The sequence below is a fragment of the Crotalus tigris genome, unplaced genomic scaffold, assembly GCF_016545835.1.
Source record: "Crotalus tigris isolate CLP2741 ecotype Arizona unplaced genomic scaffold, ASM1654583v1 scf7180000019070.2622420, whole genome shotgun sequence".
Classification (NCBI taxonomy): Eukaryota; Metazoa; Chordata; class Lepidosauria; order Squamata; family Viperidae; genus Crotalus; species Crotalus tigris.
The window spans coordinates 879,164-899,322 of NW_024097360.1; the positions used below are offsets into that span (position 1 = coordinate 879,164).

Sequence of the window (20,159 nt, forward strand, 5' to 3'; positions counted from 1 at the left end):
TAATGGGAATATGTGTACATGGAGAGAGACAGTTTGATGCAGTGGCTATGACTAGAAACTGGGATATTGTGAATTCTAGTCCTGCCTAAGGTACAAAGCTGGGTGATTTCAGGTCAATCATTTTTTCTTAGCCCTAGAAAGAAGGCAGTGGCAAATCATTTGGGGAAAGTTTCTGTTGTCCAGAAAATTGTAGGGAGTAGTTGTCCAGGTATTTTCCAGGAGTCAAGACTGATTCAAAGGCACCTTTCCCAAAGCATACATAACCTACTAGAAGAACAAGATGTTTACCATCTTCTGAGGACCATGGGAATGCATTCTTGCTTAGGGAAGCAGGCTGTTCCATAGGAGAGGAGCTATGGTATAGGAACAACTCCTCCTAGGTGGGCCCCATGAGCAGATGGTTCATGGTCATCTAGGTTAGATAGGCAGATTCTTTCTGGGAAAGAGATTGATGTTAAGGAGATTATTATTCAAACTATAAATGCAGTGAAATATGTCAAGATTTTGAGACTACTTTTCTGAGTGCCACTTATGGAATAAATCCCATTCAACTCAGTAGTAATTCAGTCTGCTATGCCTGGAATTGGATTGCAGGAAAATAAACTATGTGTTGTGCATTAGCTATTGCTCATCTTATATCAGGACAGGTAATCTGCAGTCCGTATGCCCTATTAAACTATCTACATCCCTTTGAAGTCCGTGCTCCAAGATCATGTTCCTGAAATTCAGTAAAAAAATTGCTAATTTCGCATTTGCTAAAAAAAAAATAGCTGGTTGAATAGATAAAAATGAAAAAGTATACTGCCAAGAAAAAAAAACTTAGAAGGTTGGAAATTCTAGCCACACGATCATTGTTGTATCACCCCCATTCTTACTGAAAGTCAAGGTAGCCATGAAGTTCATTTAAGTTTGCTTGCTCCAAGAATGGTTGGCTGGTATCCTGTTTAATTATAAACACTTTCACATGAACAACTTAATATGAATCATGGATTGATTAACAACAGATCTCACCCTCTCCTTGCATCATATTCCCTCCCTCTCTTTTTGGCTAGGTCGATTAGATAGATAGATAGATAGATAGATAGATAGATAGATAGATAGATAGATAGATAGATATTACTAGTAATTTATATAATTTTAATTTTTAATATTGTAAAGCCATCCAGAGTTACCATGTGACAACATGGGCACCTAATAAATTTTAGAAATAAATATACTGAATCAGATCGCTGCTCTAATTAGCCAATTAGCTGAGGTCTTGGATAAAAGTCTTATTATCGGTATTTTGGGTCAGATATGCAGTAACTACGTGGCTCTAATTATTATTAAAGGGTAACTTCCATCCAGGAGTGTCCACAGGGAAAGTCAAGAACATCAGTATGGTGGACACGACTTGCGATCAAAACCCTAATGTGGATGTCATGCATCACATAAAAAGGGATGAAGCTTTCATTCTCTGGTCACACCTGCCATTTTGATACTGTTGAATTCCTCTGCAGACATCCCTGGTCCCATCATTCTTGACTTTTCTGTATGCAAAGTGGGCAGAAAGCTGTTGAAATCAAGAATATCTAGAAAATCATGGATTCCTGGTGCCTGCCTTAAGTAAATATACTGTATGTTTAATCCAAGATAATTTCCTATAGCCGCATACTGTCTACACACTGATCATTAAGAAACTAAAATTCTTCTACTTGATGAAGTCAAAAGAAAGTTTTGATCAAAGTCTAAAGAAAGTTTTAATCTAGTTTATGATGGTTGTACAGAGCAGAGAAAGAAATCATATGGCTTTTCTTTCTCTCTCTCTCTGTCTTCTACAAACACACGTGTTATAGTGGTACCTTCCGTGACCTTTTTATGGAAGCACGAAATACCAGTTGTTTAGTTATTCCTTTCCAAAGAACAACCTGCTGAAGTGAATCACAACCTGTTCTATTAAGTAGATCAGTGTTTCCCAATCTTGACAATTTTAAGGCATGTGGACTTCAACTCCCAGAATTCCACAGCCAGCTGGCTGTGGAATTCTGGGAGTTGAAGTCCTCATGCCTTAAAATTGTCAAGTTTGGGAAACACTGAAGTAGATAGATTTCTTCTCTATCAGCATCCTAGGAAATAATGTTAAATTCTTAGGCTAACATCAAATGGTAATTTTTTTGTAAGAGTATTGTTGAGGAGAGAGTTAGCAAGAGTATGCAGTGATGCACCTTGGGGGGGGGGGGGGGGAAATGACATTTTGTCCCCAAATTTTCTACCTGATAAAAGTGGACTGTCCCGATGTTCTTTGCAATATTGCTGAAATGACACTGCTGAATGGTTTTATTGCTACGGCATTAAATCAAAGGCAGCCTTTAATCAAAAGCTATCTTCTGTTCCCAGACCATCGTCAGAGGAAATAAACCTTGCAAGGATGCTTCAATCAATGGCTTGCTGGAAGAATTTGACAATATCTCCGTGACTCGTTCCAACTCACTTCGGAAGGAGAGTCCTCCCACTTCTCACCTAAGATCCTCCAACCATATAGAAATCCACCAGCAAGAAAATGGCTTTGTCACCTATTCACAGTATTCCAGCGAGTCAGAAACAGGGACTGATCTCTTTGTTGAAAAATACAGAGACAGGTGCCTTCGTAGGGAAGAAGCAGACAGATACTCCCAAGAGAGCTGTGCTGCAAAACAAAATGGACACGTGGCCAAGCTGAAGCCAAGTGAGATGTATTTTTCTGAAGCCAAGCCTCTGAAGTCTGATATCTCTAGATTCCTACCAGATTATCGCACTCCCTTGGAAACAAAAAGTAAACTGAATGAGTATGGTGGCCTGAAGCTGGAATATCGGAGGGTACCTAGTCACTCTTCTCTGGATTATAAAGAGCCTTTTCATTATGCTCTCTCTAGAACTTCTCTTCACAGTCAATACTCCAGAGAAGGACTAGAATACAGTGACAGCGAGTGGTCCAAGGATGATTACGACAAAAGACCGAAATCATCCTATGTGAACCAGGCAAGTCCTCAACCAGCCATGAGGCAAAGGTCAAGGTCAGGGTCTGGCCTTCAAGAGCCAATCATGCCCTATGGAGCAAGTGCTTTTAAGTCCAATCAGCAAGGGTATTCATATAGTTCCTACACCTACCCTCGATTGTCGGAAACAACAGCAGGCATTTCAAAGGTAAATTTGTACGGGTCCACATTTTTAACCTTACTATCATTTCAGAATTTAAACACTCTGTTTCCCTTTAGTAATGTCTCCATGCCTCAGTTCTAAAGAGGGGTTTATGCTCCAGAAAATTGACATGAATTAGCATGAAGGTTTTCTCATTTTAAATCTTTGTCATTGTGACATAATGCAATATTTCTGCTTCTTCTAAATATGGGACAGAAGTCAAATAAGATTAATATTAGCACTAAGTAGATAAATCTAGATGAAGATTGTCTTAAGGTCAATAGAAATGGAAGGAACTAGTCCATTTCTAGGAATTTTCTCATATTTCTTCTTTGTGGGTTAATATGGGCACCTCAACTGTCCTTGTATTTTGGTATCAATCATACATGTTAATATGTACATGAGGGATGCATGCTTTTTAAGCTACCTTGTTTTCAGATTGCTGCAGGCTTAGTTGTGTACCTTAGTTTATGTTTGGATGAGGTTTAAGATGCAGATAATACATAATATATGTTTCGTAAAGAGTTGAAATGTTCAACTGGTGACTACTTCTCTTGTTCGCCTCATATTTAATTCATGGAAGCATTTACCCAAGCAATCATACCTAAAATAATTTTCTCGGCAGAAAATAATCTGGATAAAATCAGAAAGAAGGTGAGTAATTTAGGGGAATTATAAATGCAAAACTACCTGATTCCCATAACATCCCTTGTTATAGTAAGTTCTCAACTACCATAGCTAAATAGGCTGAATTGTTTAGTTTAGCTTGTAGAAGCTACATATGGTAAACATCCTGCTTTTTATGAGGCATTGTTCAACAAAGAAGAAGAGGAAGGCTTCAGGGCACAATCTTTTTCCCAGATAAATCTCATATTGGGATATCATTTTATTAAGTACCTGCTTCTGAATCAGCCTTGTTTGACAATCTTTGGTTAGGCTTCTACTCGCACACAAAGATGTACGCAGGCATGAGCCATGAATGAAGGTTGAAATGAAATTAAGCTGGTGATGATATTTTGTATGCTATTAAACAGCAGACAAGTCCTGTACTTCTTCAGCTCATTAGTTAAGGTTTACTTGTCCTACTCATTTTGGATTTCTCCTTCCCAAAAAGATTCAACAATTCTACACCCCTCATCAATAAATCTACCCCTACATTTTCCAATAGATCATCATCATCAAAACAGTTTTCTGTTTTGAACCTAATTCTCATAAAATACTAGAACAGGCACAGCAATTTGACAGAATAAATGTTAAACCATGCACAATGAATACTTACTTCCTAGCACAAACATTTGGTTGCTGGTGATGGCTATACCTGATCATATAATTATCATTGGATCCCCATAAGCCAGGTAGATAAAACCATGGAAGAAGCTTTTTGTGTTATCTCATGTCATTCGAGTTAGTACTGTTGAACTCAGTGGAATCTTTCCAGAGCAAGAGTTGATTTATCTGATTCCGTCTAGGGCAGGGGTGTCAAACTGCCGGCCCACGGGCCGGATGCGTCATCCGGAAGCCGCGCCCACCCCATTGCCGGCAATGGCAAAACTGTTCTGATATGTTGCATGACGTCACGTGACATCATGAGTTTGACATGTCTGGTCTAGGACATTGTGACCTGATACCACCGCCCAAAAAAATAATAAAAGGAACCTCACCTTCAGAGCAAAAATCCACACAGTCTAGAGTCGGTTAACTGTTTTCAAGTCAAAGGCTACATTAACTCTGTTGTGCCAGAACTAGACTCCAAAATTAAATACAGTTAAGGCATTTAACCCCCACTCCTTTATGTCTAATAATTTCCCCTTCCATCTCACAAAAAATGTGTTTGGTGGAAACATTTTGGAGGGCTCTGCGGAATTGTTTCTAAAATATTTGGTCAGTCACTACCTATGGCCTGCAGTCCTATATGGCGCAACTATGATACAGTTGCCAACCTGTTTCCAATATGACTACACTTATACCTTCAGAAAATGCATAATAAGAGCACAAATTTACTTTTCTGATTGGAATTGGAGGGAAGTACTTTCTTGTCAAAACTCAACCCATACATCTGGCTGCCATGGCTAATCTCCTGATAGCACCAGACACATTCACTTTTGAGGCATTTGACTAATTCCTTTTTAAAGCTGTCTAAGCCCACAGCAAGTCCCACATCATCGGGCAGCAAATCCCAGATCTTTGTTATGCCTTGTACAGAGTATAAGAGTTTTTTTGAGTTGTTTTAAGTCGGGTTCATGTTTCAGCTGAGCCTGCAACGAAGTACAGTATAGAGACATATATATGTTTTATCATAGGCAGAACAGCATATCAAAAAGAACACGCTCCTTCTTTTCTTTCAAGCCACAGTGGAAGTTGTGTGAACCCAATATGGAGGAATAAAACAGCAGTTAATTTTGTTTAATTGAACGCGTCAGCTCTGAGTGGAGTTGACATCGATTGTCCATTTTTCAGTCCAGGGTAAGGAAATGTAATTTATACTGGTTAAATTTCTCAGTGAGTGCCTTCATTTGTGTCAGGATCTGCCACGGCTCATGTTCCTTTGCGGGTATCTCCCACATCCTATTCCTTTGAGGTCTTTTAATGTGTTGGTTTTCTTGCTGCTTTCCTATCCATATTTTTCCCTACCTATCCAAAAAACCCTGAATTATTCAAGTACCAGGGACACAGCCATCGCTTAGCAGCTAAATAGAGCCAGTCTGTACACCTCTATTCACAAGAACGTGCTACTGAATTCAATGAGACTTACTTTGAGGCCAGCTTATGTAGAATTGCGACTATGCCAAAGACAATAGCAGATGCATTTGAGCTCCTGTTACACCAAGCCTTACAGCTGCTTCTGCAGCAGCATGTTCTGTCTCACCGCTGTGACTTTGATGGATGTCTTGTCAGAATTTAATCTGCTTCATTGACCTGGATTTGAGGAAGTGATTCTTTTTCACTTTTCGTATCTTTTCCTTAGGGTAGTTTCATCGATCTCTATTTATATTTTATACTTTGAAAGGTAATATAATTGTATGTGTTTGTCTGATTTCTTTCTTGTCACAATCTCATCACTCTCAATGGGATATCAGTTCAATAAATATAGTGCATGTTATTGACTTTGCAGTGTTACAGATATCTGTGCCTGGACCTTGTTAGGTTGTTTACAGTTTTCTCACTGCATACAGTACAGGAAACAGCATATGTGTAGAATATATGAATGAGAGTATTTTAGCAGCAGCTTTTTATTTTCTCCTGCAGACTTTCATGCAAAATAATTCTGATATTTTTAAACTACATGTCAGATCACTAATGGGCAGAGGGATTGACCTGATCAGACTATATCAGTGTTTCTCAACCTTGACAATTTTAAGGCATGTGGACTTCAACTCCCAGAATTCCACTGCTGGCTGTGGAATTCTGGGAGTTGAAGTCCACATGCCTTAAAATTGTCAAGGTTCAGAAACACTGGTCTATATCATGATCCAAGAGTTAAGACTTTTACAGAGGAAGCAGAAGGAATACAATCCAGACTATTTCCTATATTATAGTTTTCTCAAGTTGCACAACCATTAATTAAAAAAAAAAAGCTTACTTGAGGAAGATGCAGAACTGCATATAATGCCAGGAGCAAGGTTAGAAAAAAGCAGACAACTGCTTTATTTCCTCCAAAAAAATGTATAAATCACTGCAAAAGAAAAATATTGTAATAGCATCTGAAGCTTTAGTCCAAAATGACATGACACAGCAATCCTGCAGAAGCCACAGCATAAATATAGAACTTCCTTTTGATAAGCTCTCCTTTCTCACTGCAACAAAAGTTGTAGTGTCTTGCTGTGTGATATATGTAAGTATAGATTCCATCATATTTGGTCAGGACTATGCAAGGCAGGTTCAGGAATTTATTTTCTTCATTTTGTAGCTTCCAGATTTCCAGGTATGGTCACAGAGAATAGTTTGGAAAGTAATGCCTAGGTAATCTATTTTGATGCCTCAAACTTGGAGCTTTGTTTTAAAAAAAAAAAATACCTTATTGTAGTATTTCCTCCAACCCAGAGCAGAATGATGCAAGCAAACTGACATTGCTTACTTTTCAGTGATGGTGACGAAATATGGGATCAAAAAGGCAGTGTAAATAAACATTTATGCAACCAAGACATTCTGACGTTTGGAAATGTAGAGTTGGAATATTGTTCTGAAGGGGTTTCAGCAGAACAGCCATTGAGATTTCACTGCCACTGGTAGTCAGCTTCATTTTCTCCAGTCCAGATAAAATTCTTGGCCTGTCTTATATTCTCTTTATTATTATCCTTTCACAAAATATTCTGAGCTCTTCCTAGGAGGTTGAATTGTCATACAATTATCATATGCATCTGTTGTTCACTCCCAATTTATTTATGCCTCAGAAATTCGATGCTCCAAGATATAGTTAGAGGATAATTGACGTATTTGTTTTGGAACTAATGAAGGAGCGGTCTTTAAAATAAACTGACCAACACACTCATTGGTTTTAGCCTTCAGCACAGCTTCCAAGAGCCAGGGAAATCCTTTTTCTCGTCAAAACTTCCCAAGAGTTAAAAAAAAGAAGAAGAAGAAGAAGGGCCAGTGAAGGAATCTCCAGAGGTGGTTAAACAGATCTGATTCTTGCTGTGCATCTCTCTTCCTGTGCTGGATAGAATTCAGTTGTTCCCTCACTGTGCAGCAGCCTACGGAGATAAATTGATGCTGCAGCAGGCTTCCCCCATCGCTCCTCCCTACAGCCTTAGCATAAAATGGTCAAATGAAGTTCCACTGCAGAATTCAATTTCACAGTTCAGTTGGGTCCTTGATTACACTGCCAAATTCAGATTAATGTGCATTTAACTAACATGGATCAGAGGACTTCTGGCTGGCAGCCAGCAGTGAAACTAGTAACTAAACGCTGAATGGAGCTTCTGCTTTGTCCACCCCTGCCCCGTGCTTTACCACTGAAATTGATTGATTAAATAAATTCGCTGCTATAATTATTTGTAATTGTGCCACATCATGAGTCTGTTTCTAAACTCCCACCCACCGTGGAGTTATTATGAGCTCGCTTGCCTCAGCACAGTGCTGAAAATTGCTCTTTTCAGAAAAGGCTTATTATTCTTTTTTCCCCTGCTTTCTTTTTTTTTTAAATCAATCATCTACATAGGTACATATTTGAGAATGTCAAGTATTAGCAGATAAAAAATGAGACAAGACTTCTTAAAAAAGGGGGGGCGAAGAGACATAAAGACTGCTGTTTACTGAATTCTGAAAGTTCAGAAGCAAATTGGATTAAAAACTGTGTAAATATTGCTCTGATGCTTGCTTTGAAGAGTATGACTCATATTTTTTTTTCTCCCAAGAATGATTCTGATGTAGATTAGAAAGAATCAATTTGGGAATTTTAAAATTAACTGGGTAATCGTTTTAGAAGATCATTTAGGAAATGGCAGCATCTTATTTTATACCTTTCTAAGAACCGGAGATGGTGAGCTTCTACTTTCTATTCCCGTATTGTATTTTTTTTGCAGATACTTTGGGGATATATAAATTAATTTCAGAGTTAGTTATCAGTAAAAAGTGTCATTTGTGATTACCTTCACTGATTTATATGGCAATCTACTGTATATTTATCAAGTGATATTAAGGTATTACTAAGCTAACATTAGGACTAGTAATATTATTAACCAATTAAAGATTTTTTTAAAATCCATCTGCAAATAAATATGGCTCCTACTGTATTTAACCCAGCAACTGCAAAGGTTTGATAAATGGCTCTCTCAGAGATCTTCCAAGCAGAAACCTCTAATTCCGATGACTTTCACTTTAAACGAAACCTATTGCCAGATCTCTGGGGTCGAGGTGGGGTCTGCTATAAACAACATAAGACTCCCTCCTAGTCATCCACTAAGAAAAAAATATTTAAGCCGTGGTTCTAAACAAACAAAAACAACTTTACCACTTGCCTTAGGCCAGGGGTAGGCAACCTTGGCTCTTTTATGACTTGTGGACTTCAACTCCCAGAATTCCTGAGCCAGCATGGCTCAGCTTGGAAACTCTCCCTTTCCCCTCAGCATGGTTGGCTCAGGAATTCTGGGAGTTGAAGTCCACAAGTCATAAAAAACCCAAGGTTGCCTACCTCTGCCTTAGGAAACAACACCAATCCAAATATACAGACAGTATCATGTAGGTACAAGAAATAGGAAAGCTGTTGAACTCCATGAGATAAATCTCCTTATGCTCCACAGACAGACCTGCCCAGATAGCAATTTGCCCACAACAATCCCCTTCAAAGTACTGCACAGAACATTTCAGAAGAACAGGACATGTGTAAACAGTCCAACTCTCCTCCCCTTCCTTGCAAAAAATGTCCACAGCAGTCTCTGCAAAAGTCTCATGTAGCCATTTTATTCTTTCCCTGGATGCTTAATCCCTTCTGGTTGGAACTTCTGTGCCCAGCTTAGCTCCTGACTCTTCATGGGATCTTCTCCAGTCAAATCTATTGTGCAATTTCCCTCATTGCTGATGCTCTTCCTTACTTCACGTAGGCCAAGTGGCCAATATTCCTGAATCCTTCATGCTCTCAAAGCTAACCCTAACTCTGGTAGCTGCAGGGTGAAAAGCCTCGTGTTTTACTTTTTATTGTACTCATAAGTAGTCTTTCTTTTTCACTTGAAGCTTGGTCTCTTGTTTGCTCTCTCCCTCCCTCCCTCCCTCTCTCTCTCTCTCTCTCTCTCTCTCTCTCTCTCTCTCTCTCTCTCTCTCTCTCTCTGTCCCTCCCTCCCTCCCTCTGCTGTCCAATTTAAGTGTAAGCTTTTCCTTTTTTCTTCTTCTTGCCATCGCTCCCCAGAGTAAACTTCTCTAGTTTTTTCACATATTTCCTAACATTATTGAGATATTACTTCCATTTCTTCCCTTTGTATTCTTTCAGACAGATACTCATGTCTCGCTGGAGGTCCCCAATTCTGATTTTCTTTGCTGATTCCAAGCTGTCTGTCAGGAACAACTAACCCTACCTCCCTTTACGTTAGCATCTCTGAGATCTGATTTCTTTTGATTTTGACTTCTTCCAGTTATATATCACTCCAGTTTTCATCTTCTTTACGTGAGGTAATCTCTTGCAGTTTGGGCCCGTATTTTAAGCCTTTTACTTATTGCTCAATGCTAGAGCAATCGATTCAGATGCCTAACTTTAAAAATATTGTGAAACTCCAGGAAAAGTGGCTTGTGCAGAATCCTGGATCCATGTCAAAGCCACTTTTTGGTACTATTCGATAAAAGGTCGATGAGAGAAGGATTGGCTTAGACCAGTGGTGGCGAACCTATGGCACAGGTGCCAGAGGTGGCACTCAGAGCCCTCTCTGTGGGCACGCGTGCCGTCGCCCCAGTCCTAGGCCTTCAGCTGGGTTTTATAAAACCTTTTCACTTTAGGCCTCCACTGCCATGTGCAAAAAAAAAAAAAAAAAAGGTTCAATCAGTCAATTTCAACTTCTCACAGGAAAAAGAAAATCTTGTAAAGTTGGAATTGATTGATTGAACTTTTTGTCCCATCCAGTCTGCCATTACCACCACAGCCACAGCCACCCAATGGGCCACGCCCACCCAATGGGCCACACCCAGCCAATGGGCCACATCCACCCAGCACTCGACAATGCATAAGTGGGTTTTGGGTTGCAGTTTGGGCACTCAGTCTCTAAAAGGTTCACCATCACTGGCTTAGACACTAAAAAAATCAGTTATAATAAAACTGGAGACGTGGAACTAAATGGTTCAGTACTCAAACTCAGTACAAGTAGTTCTCAACTTACAACAGTTCATTTAGTGATCATTCAAAATTACAACGGCACTGAAAAAAGTGACTTATGACCAGTTTTCGCACTTACAACTGTTTTAGCATCCCGTGATCAAAATTCAGACGCTTGGCAACCGACTCATATTTATGACAGTTGAAGGATCCTGGGGGTCATGTGATTCCCTTTTGCGACCTTGCAAGCAAAGTCAAGGGGGAAGCCAGATTCACTTAACAACCATTTGACTATTTTAATAGCTACAGTGATTCACTTAAGGACGGTGGCAAGAAAGGTCATAAAATGGGGCAAACTCACTTAACCAATGTTTCACTTAGCAACAGAAATGTTGGGGTCAATTGTGGTCGTAAGTCGAGGACTACCTATAAAGGCAAATACATAGATCCATGGGAAAATGTATTTGTGACACCAGATAACATTTATTAAGCTGTAAATCCATTGTTGAAAAATATAATTCATGCTTTCCTAGATTAAAGAAATTCTTTAATATAATTTATTAATATTCAAATTGAAAGAACATATTATATTGCGCGGATTTCAGTGACGTACTAGAGATTCAGTTTTGAGAGCCAGTTTGGTCTAGTGCAGGGGTAGGCAACCTTGGCCCTTTTATGACTCGTGGACTTCAACTCCCAGAATTCCTGAGTTCTGGGAGTTGAAGTCCACGAGTCATAAAAGAGCCAAGGTTGCCTACCCCTGGTCTAGTGATTAAGGCTTCAGGCTAGAAACTAGGAAACTGTGAATTCTACCCCCACCATCTGACTGACTTTGGGACAGTTATTCTTTTTTAGTCCACGACATCAGGCTCAGATGACAAGATGGTCAGTTAACTCCTGTCACAACCAATGGATCCACATTCAGATGACCCAAAAAAGCTAGGAAGAAAAAAAATGCAATTCATTCTCCTCTGGATCCTTTGTACAGTCTTGCTGCATTTCACCAAAGAGTCATGTGGTTCACCATTCTCCTTCCATAGTAGCTAATACTGCACCCTAGCTTTTGTCTGCAAGCAACTAGCATTAAGTGACAGCACTGAATCTGAGTTTTTCTACCACCATTAGGAGTATGATCCATTAGTACAGCTCTCTTTCATCTATTGGTTCAATTCTCTGAATGCTACTGAAGCCGGATCCCAGTGCACTGTGGTTTTGGTTTTGTCACCAGTGGTTAATTAAATATTGTCATAAATATTAGCATATTATAGGGGAAAAAACCCTGCAAGGACTAAAACAGGCAGTCACCAGGAATCGGTACTGACAGGAAAACGCAGGTGCACGTTCCTGCACACTAGTATACTAATAGCTGGGAAAGTGGGATTTTTTTTTTTTTAAAAAAAAGATAACTTGTTCTGTTTTTTGTTTTGTGGGTATTCTATACGATCCTGTTAGGTTTTTTCATAATTCTTCTTAATCTCCTCTCCTCTTCCAAAATTAAACCAAGGATGATGGAAATTCAAGAGAACTCAAGGTTTAGAAGTCAATTATCCTTTGGTTAAGGATAATTATTTCTGACAAGGGCGGATTTTTGTTTGAACTGGTTGGTGCAGTGGCTAAGGTCCTGGACTGGAAGCAGGGAAAGAGAAGTTCCAGTCTTCCTACATACAGAAGCCAGCTGGATGACCTTCGGGAAATCATTCCCTCTCAACCCTGATCAGCATCAAGCCAGCAGATAAACAAAACCCTTTGTAGCATTGTATACGGATAGCTTTGCTGTAAGACCTAGGTACCCACAGTGGACAAACAGTTGGGAGAACAACCACCTCCACTACTCAATTGTTTGGATACCTCAGACCACAGCCAATCTCCTATCCCCTTAGCAAGAAACTGACATCTATGTGACCTGACATGGAAGAAAACAGGGTATATATTAGAGGTATACATTGCATAGAGCCCTGTCTTAATTTGTCTTCAGGCTGCCTCAGGCATGGCAACTGCTGCTCTGCTCCAACTGTGACAGCTGTAAGAGCAGCCCAGCTGGATCAGACAGTTCTTTTCTAAGCTAGAATTCACATGTTAAAAGTGACCAGCCAGATATCTCTCAGTCCTTTAAAGCATACAAAATAGGTTTGAAAGTTTCTGCTTATTGTAGCATTATGATAGTTCATCATAGTCACCCAGATATTTGACCAGACTTGGCAGTTCTATCGCCTATAAAGGTCCTTCCCAAAGCTCTATTATTATTATTATAGATAGTTCTCGCATGACAGTAATTGGGACCAGAATTTCCATCACTAAGCAATACGGTCATAAAGCATCACATCATGTGACCATGTAATGTACAGTGGCAATTCTGGCAATCCCAGTTGCTGTTATTAAGAACCTTATGTGATTGCAACCTCCAACTTCCTGCTGGCTTCCCCATTGACTTTGGTAGTGTGAAACTAGCAGGGAACATTGGAAATTGTGATCACATGACTGCAGCTCACTGCAAGGTATTGCAAGCCAGGTACCAAGCAGCCAGATTGCAGTTCAGTGACTGGGGGGGATGCTACATTGGCCAAAACTCAGTGGACCAGTCATAAGTACCACTTATTCAACAGAGTTGTAACTTTGAAAGTCACTGAACAAATGATTGTAACCTGAGTACTACCTGTATTATTATGGTCAGCCAGATGTTCAAACTGGATTTGGATTTTTTTTCATCTTACCGAGTCTTTCCCAAGGACATAGGATATGCAAATGTTGTGTTTCATGGTGTTAAAAAGGTATCATAGCAGGATGTGCCTGTCTATTTTTGCACAACTGAAGACAGCATACATAATGCTCCCTCTTTTCCCCAAGCAATTTTGTAAGGTGAGTGGGCTGAAAGCGATTGGCCTTTAACAATGCAGAAGAAACAATACCTGATCTATAGCTACATGACCACCTATCCACGGGGCAGTACTGGACTTGTGGCTTTTTTTATAGTAGAAGATATTGGCCACAGCCTCAAGACCTTTACCTAGCTTTGTACACCGGTTGTGGAATTTTTGGGACCAGGATGCCCTATAGATCATAATCCATGCCTTCATCACTTTAAAGAAAGACCACTGCGACATTCTATACTTTGAAGTTAAAAGTGTTCCAAAATATGGTGGCCTACTTGCTAACCAATGGTAGAAGATTTGGAAGGGTTATCCAAAGTAGTGGTCACTGACTTGGCTGGCAATTTGCTTCCAGGTTCAATTCAAAGTGCTGTTTCACATCACCTATAAAGCCTTCGATTCGGGCTGGGTTTCCAGACATTTGTGGGATCTTTTCTCCCAATCCAAATTTTTCCATCTCTTCAACAAGGGGATGCTGAGAATTGGTGGTGGAGAAGTGGTGAAGGAGTCAGTAGCCTGCTGATACTTCTTTAGTACTGTCTCCACCCTTTGCAACATCTTGCCCTTGGAAGTATATGATACTCTTAACTGCTCACCCTTTACAAAAGCACTCTTACACTATTTCAGCAAGTGTACCAATTCTAATGATGACAGGAGCTGCCTTAACTTTGGTTTTTAATTTGGGATACCCTCCATATTTATTTTCATGGACATTTCTATGTTGTTTTCTGTAATGTTGTAAGCTACCTTGAAGCCTACGAAATAGGTGGTGCACATATTTTTATATAAATAAATGAAAGAGAGGAACCATCTGTGGCCCTGTTTGGGTTGCCCCAACCTGATCTATGGCGATGTTTTCAACATTGTGCCTACAGAAAAGAGAATTGAAACCCAAGTCAAGTCCATTTGACAGACCCTGTACCCTCGTCTCTGCAGAATACCTTGCAATTGGGTGGGACCTGTATTCCAAAAACCACCTGTGGAAGAGACCAGTAGGCAACTCATGTTACCCTGATACCAAGGTCATGAGGCCTCTGGAGCTCATCCTCCCAGGTTACTGAAACCCAGTGATGCCATTTATTACCCAAATTCAGAAACATACAGAAAATGTTTTGGATCATTAGTGATGCTATGTGTCTGTCTGTCTTTGTTGCTACTTATCAAGTCGGGATGGGTGTCATAGTTTAGCAGAACCTAAAGAGGCTAAGGACACTTAGTGTCAGTAGCATCTTCAGGAAGGGGGAAGTAAAAAAGGCTACCCCAAATCTGAATTTTCCTGCTGGAATTTGTAAACATGAACTTAAAGGGCTTCATCAACAAGCAAAACTGGAGACAAAGGGGTCGCAGGTTGTTTTAAAGCTAAGAATGTATTTCATACAATGAAATCTAAGCATTTCATGACTGTGTCATTACATTTAAACTCAAAAAAAGGTTTTTGCCTGGATAGTGACTCCATAGATATTTAATCCTGCCTCTTATTCCCTTCTTTGAGTCTGCCATAGCAGTTATCTTCTGCTCTGGTTAGAAAGTCTCTTTGACTTGACTGGAGTCTGAGGTTATACATCTTGAAAAGGAACCAGCCAGGACTTCCACATGAATCAGCTCTGTTGAAAATCAGATCAAAGCTGTCTACTCTGTCAGCAGCTCTCCAAAGATTGAGGCTAGGGATTTTCTTCCTGTTAAACACTATCCCATTGATTAGATTAGAAAGACTGGATTTAGAACTGGAATCTTTTTCAATCAAACCATTGGTTCAATGTAACAAATTAGTGGGCCATGATACCCTGTTCCTAAAAGGTGATTGCTTGTAGGCTGCCCAGTTTGGGCCACCAGAAGTTTTAGATCCATGCTTTGAAAGCCAGTTCTGGGGGGGGGGTGTCGGTTGCTTCTCTCCTACCCTTGGATCAATGTCTTCTGCCCTGCTTGAGAAGACAACAAGTAGGCCTTTGATGAAGGGGCAACATTGAACTAATTGAACAAGATACCTTTAGAACGTGGGTTTCCAAAGACGTCTAAGCAACTAGTAAGACAGTCTGATGGCGACCCACCTGGAGACGAAAGTTAAAAAGAGCAAATGTTTGCATCCCTCGTTAGTTCAGGAACAAACGGTTGTACCGAAAACAACGTTAACTCTTTGATGTGCCTTTTTCCACAGCTGGATTATGATCGAGCACAGATAGTAGTAAGTCCACCCCTTTCTGGATCAGACACATATCCACGAGGCCCAACAAAGCTACCTCAGAGTCAGTGCAAAGCCACCTATTCAGGTAGTGGTTATCAGTACTCAGTTCTCTATCACAAATTCTCTCACTTTAACCACCAGCCTTCTCTGCAGCCCAGCTCACATTATACTTCCACAGCTTCTTACCCAAGCTCCCCCAGCATCACTTCAAGTTCTTACCCTCCGCCGAGCTGGGGTTCCACCTCAGATCAACAACCCTCACGGGTCTCGCACGAGCAGTTCCGAGCAGCTTTGCAACTGGTGGTGAGCCCAGGGGATCCACGGGAATACCTGGACAACTTTATCAAGATCGGGGAAGGCTCCACCGGCATCGTTTGCATCGCCACCGAGAAGCACACGGGAAGGCAAGTGGCGGTGAAAAAAATGGATCTCAGGAAACAGCAGAGGAGGGAATTGCTCTTCAATGAGGTAGGCACTTTTGGAACCATAAGGAGATTCTTTCGTGACCTTAATTTATTTCCCTACAGTACAGGTAGTCCTCGACTTAGAACAATTCATTTTTTTTTTCAAATTTTATTTATAATACAGTTAAAAACAAACAAACATTGGATTTAACGTGACATTCCAGTATATACATTCTTATCAGATTATCCCACTTTTTACAATCAATTCTTCATCTCTACATATACATCTAAGTTTTATATACAATACTAAAATAACACGTATTTCTATCTTAACATTCATCTTTAATCCCGACCGTCCTCTTCAAATTTCTCCAGCGGTAAAATTTATCCCAGGTTTCATAATAAACTGATCCACATTTGTCTTTTAATATCATTGTGAGCCTGTCCATTTCCGCACATGCTAATATTTTATGTATTAACTCTTCCTCTGTGGGAATTTTCTTACGACCATTTTTCACAGTGACGACCTTTGCAGCATCCCCATGGCCACCTGATCAAAATTCAGATGCTTGGCAATTGGTTCATATTTATGACTGTTGCTGTGTCCCACACTCACGTGATCCCTTTTGTGACCTTCTGATAAGCAAAGTCAATGGGAAGGCCAGATTCACTTAACAACCAGGTTACTGTAGTGATTGACTTAAGGACTGTGTCGAGAAAGGTAAAATGGGACAAAACCCACTTAACAAACGTCTCACTTAACAACAGAAATTTTGGGCTCAATTGTGGTCGTAAGTCGAAGACTGCCTGTATATCTTAATCTGAAGGCTCTCAGTGCAGAGATGTTAATGCCATATACTGGTTAGACTGTTAACCATAAACCAGGAAAACTTGATTTTGTTTTTCACTCAGCTTCCGAATTCCCTGGTCAGTCATTGTCTCTCAGCCTCACTTTCCTTGCAAAGTTTTAGGGAACAGGGAACAAGTTTATATGGTCAGAGTGAGGCAGACTCTGGGCCTTTTCGCCCACCAATGACATAAAGCATCTTATAGCATCACCCAGCCATCACTGATGCAGTATAAAAGCTGCCCTCCTTACTGTTAGCACAATGACAGTATGACTCTAGAACAGGGGTAGGCAACCCAAAACACTCAAAGAGCCACTTGAACCCGTTTCTCACCAAAAACAAAACACCGGGAGCCGCAAAACCCTTTTGATATCTAAAATGAAGATAACACTGCATATATCCTTTTTTATCTTTATTATAGGTGTGTGTGTGTGTGTGTGAGAGAGAGAGAGAGAGAGAGAGAGAGAGTGTTGTGTACACACACACACACACACACACACATTAAAAATAAAAGTAAAAATATGACTCTTGGGAATATCCATACTATTAAAACAATGATCACCGAGAGAATGCTTTAAGAGAATAAAATTACATACACACATAGGTAAAAAAAGGATATATGCAGTGTTATCTTCATTTTAGATGTCAAAAGGGTCTCTCTGTGTCTCTCTCCCTCCCTCTCTATCTGCCCTTGGTCTGCCACTCCTCTTCCCCCACTCTCTCTCTCTCCCTCTCTCTCTCTTTCTCTCTCTCTCTTTCTCCCCCCCTCCTATCTGCTGCTCACCTGGCAAGCTTCAAGCTGTTGTCCAACAACCTCCGGGGTAGGCAACCTCGTCTCTTTTATGACTCATGGACTTCAACTCCCAGAATTCCTGAGTCAGCCTAGCTGGGCTAGCTAGCTCTCTCCTGCCCTTCCTGCTTCCTGCAGAGACGCAGCAAAGGGAGGAGCTCCGCCCAGAAAGCTTTTCAGCTCCTCGGAGAACAATGTGAGTGCACTCTCTTTTACACATACACACACACACACACACACACACACACACACACACACAAAACACACACACACACACACACACAGAGAGAGAGAGAGAGAGAGAGCAATTGCCTCTCTTTGTCTCTGTCTCTCTCTGCAAAGGCAGAGGAGGCTGGGAGCCACAGGGGAAGGCTCAAAGAGCCGCATGCGGCTCCGGAGCCGCAGGTTGCCGACCTGCGCTCTAGAAGATGTAAGTTGCTAGCAGAAAAATAAACTGTTGTTGGTGGCAGGTGTGGGAAACTGGAGAAAAAGAAATTTTGGAAGCCAGCATCTTTAAACCAATCTACTACTTTCAGGTTCAATTCACAACATTGGCCCACAATTAGTATTAAACTAAAATTCAGCAGATCATCTGGTCAAATTTCCTACATGATGAAGAGTGAGGTCAGCAGCTTACTTTTAATTCTGGTAACAAAATATTTCTGATTTGGGTAAACCCTGTGAGAATAAAATGGGAAGAATCGTGTTATTTGTTTTGAAAAAGAGTCATAAAATAAAATTTGAGATGTTCAAATATCCTAGAAGATAGACATATTCTCACTTAAGATACATTAAAAGTCTAAATAAAGTTATATATTTATCTTGTTTGGAATTGAGCCTCACTTTCTGAGCAGACACCATCCATTTCTTCTAATATCTAGAGCAAATTTATGACCTTGATAAATATAGTTTAAAATGAGAAGTCGCACAACTTGCCTTCAAAGGGAAATTCTCTGTGTGGCAGAATAAAATCTTATTTGATAGAGAAGAATTGATCAGATTTATGAGATTGTTTTAAATTAATGAAATAAGTCAAATAAGTTAAAGTATCAGTTTCTGCTCAGATATGGGTAGCGTTTCATTTCTCACCATAGTTTTACCAGGCATCTGAATGTTTAGGATTTCTAGAACAGTAATTACTCTGCTTCGTTTTTGTTTTTCCTGTTGGCTGAGCAGAGAAGAATAAACGTGAACACTAATTAATACTATCCAGGATATTTTATCTTCACACAATACCAGAGCAAACATTATACTGTGGGGCTGGAAGGAAAGGATGATCACATATATAGAAATCAACATGTCTTGGGTTTGGCCAACTGGAATATGTGATTTGTTATTGTACAAATTTAGGCCCAGCTTTTCAAAACGGATAAAGAATCAGATATAGATACAACTACAGCTTTTACAAAGAGTTCATAAAAAGCAGTTGTCAGTACCATTCATAACAATCCAATAGCACAACAATAGCATCAGTTCTATAGAGTCTTCTGAATGGAGAGAAAGAGAGGAAGTGTTTCAAATACAACCCATGAACAATCTAACACCGATAATACGGTCACAAGGTTGCGACTTTTTTCTTTCTAATGCATAAAGGCAAGTCTGCATTTGGCAGTTTCTCAGACAGCAATATTCAAAAAATGAATGCGGTGCCTGCAGTAGCAGCAGCAGAACATGTTTTTAAAAATGGGAAGAATTTGAAAAGGAGCTGCGCCAGTCAGCCACATGCCATTTATGTGACTTGGAACATTCAAAAGAGGCTTTGTTTCTTTGTACTTTTTTTTTCTGAGGTAGGGACAACATTGTTGGAACACTTGAAATGGCTATTTGGAGCTTGGAATATGCCAATGAACATAATTTTGCTAGTTCTAAGTATGGAATACATCCTCCTTCTGAAATATGCCTGGGTTCCCTTCTTGTTTCTGGCTGAAAGTAACAACAGTTTGCATGATGTCCAAACTGGACAAAATGTAATTACAACTGACCATCATTTACATTAATTTTTTAAAAAACAGAATTAAATTTGGGATTCAAACTTTAGTTGGCATCAGCTGTTTGATGACACAAAACACTCCCTCAAAGATCTGCCCAACCCTGATGCCTCTTAACGCATAAATCTGGCTTAGGTTGTAGCTGCCATTTTCAGAGCTAAAAGCTTGCAACGGCTGTGTCATTTCCCT

General features: G+C 40.0%; 1 protein-coding gene across 12 annotated transcripts in view; it reads left to right on the plus strand.

Annotated features, from left to right (window-relative positions):
* The window catches only part of PAK5 (p21 (RAC1) activated kinase 5), a 134,922-nt gene that overhangs the window by 96,803 nt on the left and 17,960 nt on the right, over nt 1-20,159 (plus strand). For 10 of the 12 annotated variants that reach the window (XR_005558648.1, XM_039359439.1, XM_039359427.1 and 7 more), the window contains 2 exons: nt 2,377-3,162; nt 15,914-16,408. Coding sequence is in view for 11 of the 12 variants with exons in the window: in XM_039359439.1 (XP_039215373.1) it covers nt 2,377-3,162; nt 15,914-16,408 (1,281 nt within the window). In the remaining variant the exon portion in view is untranslated. The remainder of the gene's footprint in view (nt 1-2,376; nt 3,163-15,913; nt 16,409-20,159) is intronic. The other 2 variants (XM_039359436.1, XM_039359438.1) reach the window with 2 other exon arrangements.